Source organism: Mastomys coucha, chromosome X (genome assembly GCF_008632895.1).
Source record: "Mastomys coucha isolate ucsf_1 chromosome X, UCSF_Mcou_1, whole genome shotgun sequence".
NCBI lineage: Eukaryota > Metazoa > Chordata > Mammalia > Rodentia > Muridae > Mastomys > Mastomys coucha.
Window position 1 is genome coordinate 16,533,381 of NC_045030.1, and position 4,690 is coordinate 16,538,070.

The 4,690-nt window shown below is 35.9% G+C and overlaps 1 protein-coding gene across 1 annotated transcript in view; it reads right to left on the reverse strand.

Moving 5' to 3' along the window:
- Window positions 1–334: 334 nt before the first annotated feature.
- Klhl13 (kelch like family member 13) overlaps window positions 335–4,690 on the reverse strand; it is a 17,443-nt gene continuing 13,087 nt past the window's right edge. Inside the window, exons 3-4 of the mRNA XM_031348552.1 lie at window positions 3,924–4,037; window positions 335–1,895 (exon numbers count right to left, since the gene is read on the reverse strand). Of these exons, the coding sequence (XP_031204412.1) occupies window positions 1,408–1,895; window positions 3,924–4,037 (602 nt within the window). The 3' untranslated portion in view covers window positions 335–1,407. The remainder of the gene's footprint in view (window positions 1,896–3,923; window positions 4,038–4,690) is intronic.

Consider the following 4,690-nt stretch of genomic DNA (forward strand, 5'->3'; position numbering starts at 1 on the left):
TTAGATAGGGTTTCTGGACCAAGCTTTGCAGGTCACACAGTAAGAGCAAGGAAGAGAAGGGAAAAGAAAGGGAGGGAAGACATGTATCTGCTTTTATAGTTTACCCAGGCTTGGCACTGCAGCTGCATAAGAGGCAATTAGCATCTTTCACGAACCATTTCCTCAAAGGCAACAAGCAATATCTTCCCAGTGAGGTGAGGGCTGGCCCAAGGTCTTTGTCCTTTGAATAAAAGTTACATACACTTACATGTTCAATCTCCTCAGTCTTGCCCCTCGAAAGACACTGAATAAGTAGAAATCAAATCGAAGAGTAACAGAATAGTGCAAAGCAGAATGACATTAAATGTTTTTATTGAAGAAAAGAAGGGAAACCATGGACATCATAGAGCAAAAGCAGCTTCCCAGGTGAAGCTGTTACATTTTGTGCTAAATAACCTCATGAACCAAGAGTGTACAGAATACAGAATACACAGAACAGGTAAGTTACCTCAACAGCAAAGGAGAAAAAGAGAATATAATTCTTTAAGATAAAATTTGGTCAAGTGATAAATTTAGTTGCTCAAAATTTCTAGCCCTTATCCACCTAAATTTAGTATGGTTTGAAATATATGCATTTAATGTATGCATACTGAATCCCCATTTTTCATGGAAGCTGCTTTTTAGATTTTTTTTAATTTCACATTTATTTGACCTGATATTCAATTTTTAAAAATTTGTGTTTGATATAAGTATGTGTGTGTTTATCTATACACACTTAAAAAACCCCAGACCAATTCATATAAGCAGAGGGGTCATGCTTTCCCCTACAAACTAGTGTTGGTGAATTTCAGTTATTTCTCCTGTGTGTCTTAGAAACTTAGTGTGTTCTCAATGCACCCACACAGTCAGGTGGGTTGATAGATGTGTCAAAAATACCTTATGAAAAGAGGGAGGTAGCTCATGCAAGTTGGCAACCTTTTGGGTATTGTTTCCTGGTGGAGCAGGCTGCCTCCCTTTGACGTCTTACAGTTAAAGATGAAAGGAAAACTTCTTTACTTTGAAGCCTAGTGAGCACAGTTGTACATTTACTATAATCCACCTTCAACTTGGCTTATAATGTAAGATGATGAATACCTTACACTCAGTACACAGCATTTCAAAAGTACTGAAGAAACACTTTGTAGACAATACTTTTTTGTTTTCATGTTAAACATCAGCTTCTATGGGATATATTTCAAGGATGGTTTGTTACCACTTTATAAACACTCTAGGCCATACAAACATCACAAGTAACATCAATGTCAATTTTTTTTCTGTATCAGTTACTGAAGGCTAATTCTAACATATATGCTACTTAAGGGGGGGGAAGAAGATAATCATGACACATTGCAAAGATAGGAATATAGCATCTTAATTGTAAGGATGATCTTAGGGTCCAGAAAGAGGGGACTCTCTAGAAGGTGATGGTGTGGGTTCTTCAGGTGGATAAACTGTAAGTGTACAAGCTCGAATACCACCAAGGGACTCAGGCAGATCGAAAACCTTATGCCACTCATTTTTCTCTGGGTCATACTTCTGCACTATCTCTACCATACAGCGATTATTCCACGAATATCCACCAACCACATAGATCTTATTCTCAAAGACAGCGACCCCAACATCACTCTGCCCTCTTAACATGGAAGCAATTGGGGTCCACTGGTCAAGGATAGGTGAGTAGTATTCACAGCTCAGGACATCATCGTAATCACTGGTTCCTCGGAAATGGTTGCCACCAATGACATAGAGCCTATCCCCCACTGTACACATGCAGTGTAGGCCTCGGACAGTGGTCATTGGTGCCTTCTGGGTCCACTTGTCAGTATCAGGGTCGAAGCACATGAGCTCCTTTTGGAAAGTGTCATGGGTAATTCCTCCTAGAGAATGAAAATAATAGGCATGAGGAAAAGAAATCCTAAAGAATATAAAAAGTGAGGCTCTCTCATAGATAATTAACTTTCCCTACATTTTAATGGCATATTATGGATTATGAATATATAAGTTTTGTCACTCCATATTCTTTAACAACGACAATAGCAGCAACAACAAAGAAAAGTGGAAATGTTATTACAACAACCTTCTCAAATGAAGAACCATCATACTTAAGTAGCTTCAATGCATGGAAATATATCTTAGCCATGATTAGAGTTGACTGCAGTAAATCGAAGTACAAAGCGTCAGTGCGTTGTGATATTTCAGTGAGTAGGCTATGGGTGCTGAGCACTAGCCTAGGATACTTTAAACTGCAAGTACCTGTTAGTTCCTTTCCCATATTAAAATACGCATTCTAGTTAACATATTAGGGTTTTTGAATATAAAGCAAGATTTGGAACTTTGAATATGAGAATTTTATATATGTATCAGTTGGTGGTTGGTGTATTGGGTCAAATTAGGTCAAATTACCTACAATTGGAATACAGATAAAACACAAATAATCCAACCTATGTAATTAAAGTACCAGACTCTATCTTCAGCAGACAAGGGACAGACCTAAGCTAATCTTTAGCTGTATCGTAGATTTATCAAGTAGCCAGACAGAAATTAACAAAACATATTTTTCTAATTTTTAAAACTCTACCAGAAAGCAAAACACTGTTTTTCTTTTCTTTTCTTTTTTTAGTTATAACATTGGCTTAGTTTTTAGCCTAAAATCAATGTGGAAGATGAATTTTGCAGCATATACCAGTTATGCCAAAGTGCCACTAAAACCATTCAAGTGTCAGCTTTGCTCCAGAGAACTGGGAGCTCTCGTTATAGTAGTAAGAGCACTTACACACATGAAACAGGTAGGCAATACAATATGATTTCCTTTATAGCTCTGTCAATGTAAGATACCCCATAGTCACTCATGAATTGAACCCGGGAAGCCTGCCAACCACATGCCCCACAGCCATTCATAGATCCTTCTTGACTATAGACATCATAAGGCAATGTTCTGTGACTCATCAGTCCCTTAACTTTGCTTTCTAATAACAGAACTCTTTGCCTGGCATTGAGGGGAGAGAGCTCTCAGAGGCAGACAGAACTAGGGAAGAAAAAAGAGAGAGAGAGGGAGAGAGAGAGAGAGAGGAAGAGAGGGAGGGAAGGAGAAAATGTGTGGTGTGAACAAAATTGTCTAAAAAATTAAATGTCAATATCAAAGGTGATCACTATGTTAAAACATATTTTTGAATTTGTGAATTTCTGAAGAGAAATACAAGTACAAACTATTTGAGAGTAAAACTTATTTGAATACTGAATAAACTTGAGCCATTTTGGAATTTTTATATAAAAATATCTCTACATATAATGGCACCACAGTAGAATCCCTATGGTAATACTAAAGGAATAATATATGTGTTTTGTTATGTATATTACATATAATGGGTTACACTTAAAGAGATTGTTATGTATGTTTTATTTCCTAATATGCCTTAGACAAATTTTAAGTCAAACAAATGATTACTGCATGTAAATGTTGTTTACTAGAATACAGAATACTGGGGCTTACTTTAAAAATGAACTGGAGATAAATGCTTTCCAATTTCTTATACATTATACATCTATAACTGAATTGGTTTGGTGCTAGATTGTAAACTTACAGAATACTCAAATCATTTACACATAAATATACACATAAAAGTCTTCCTAAAATATAAATATATTTTTACTATTTTTTCCCAGAAATTGTTGTTATTACTGGTACTATATGGAAAGATCATATTCAGTGGGAGAAGTGCCTAGCTCTGCAGAGAGATACGGGGGTGGGGCACTCTCTTAGAAGAAAAGGAGAGAGGATGGGGAAGGAACTATGGGAGGGAGGGACCGGAAGGGGGGCAGTGATCAGGATGTAAAGTGAATAATCAAATTAATTAATTAAAAATGAATAAGCATCATTATGATAAGTTCACAGAGTAGTTGTCTACCTGAAATATACATCACTCCTCCATACACAGTTCCAGCATGGCCATAGTGAGGCTCGTTCATTTTGGCAACATAGGTCCATTCATTTGTTCTTGGATTGTAACATTCCACAGTAGCTGTTAAAAAAAAAAGAGAGAAATACAATGATATTTTAATCTCAAGTTTGATTTTATTTTAGTATAATAATAATAATAATAATAATCTCTGAAAATACATAATATGATAGTCCTCAGAGGGCCTTTTATCATAATTTTTGAGGCTGTTAAAATGAAACATTAAGAGATATTATATTAGGCTATATTATGTAAATTTCTGAAACATTACACAACTGTAAATATCACTAATGATTTTTTTCTACCATCTGTTTTTTTACTTTTTAATTTGACGTTTCGCAAATTTCTTTGCTCTACAAATACAGGAAAAGATACAAAATCACAAAGAACGAATAACATCAATCCTGAATACCTACTTTTGACATAGAGTACAGGCGCAAACATCGCTATCTGCAAAACCTATTGTACAGCTGAGTCTGAGGGTACAATCACTGGCTGATTTGTGTCTTACACATTTCACTATGGCAACTGCTACAACCAATACCACCATTCTTAAGCCAAAGATGACTGGCAATAATGTGTTCATTTCTTTATTACGTGGACTTCGTGTCAGTTATCAATTTATTATCTTCAACATAAAGTAACTTTGGACAAGTGACCTCAATTACTTAAATATCCTTCAATCTATCAATTATTGGAAAGCACAAGATCGGAGC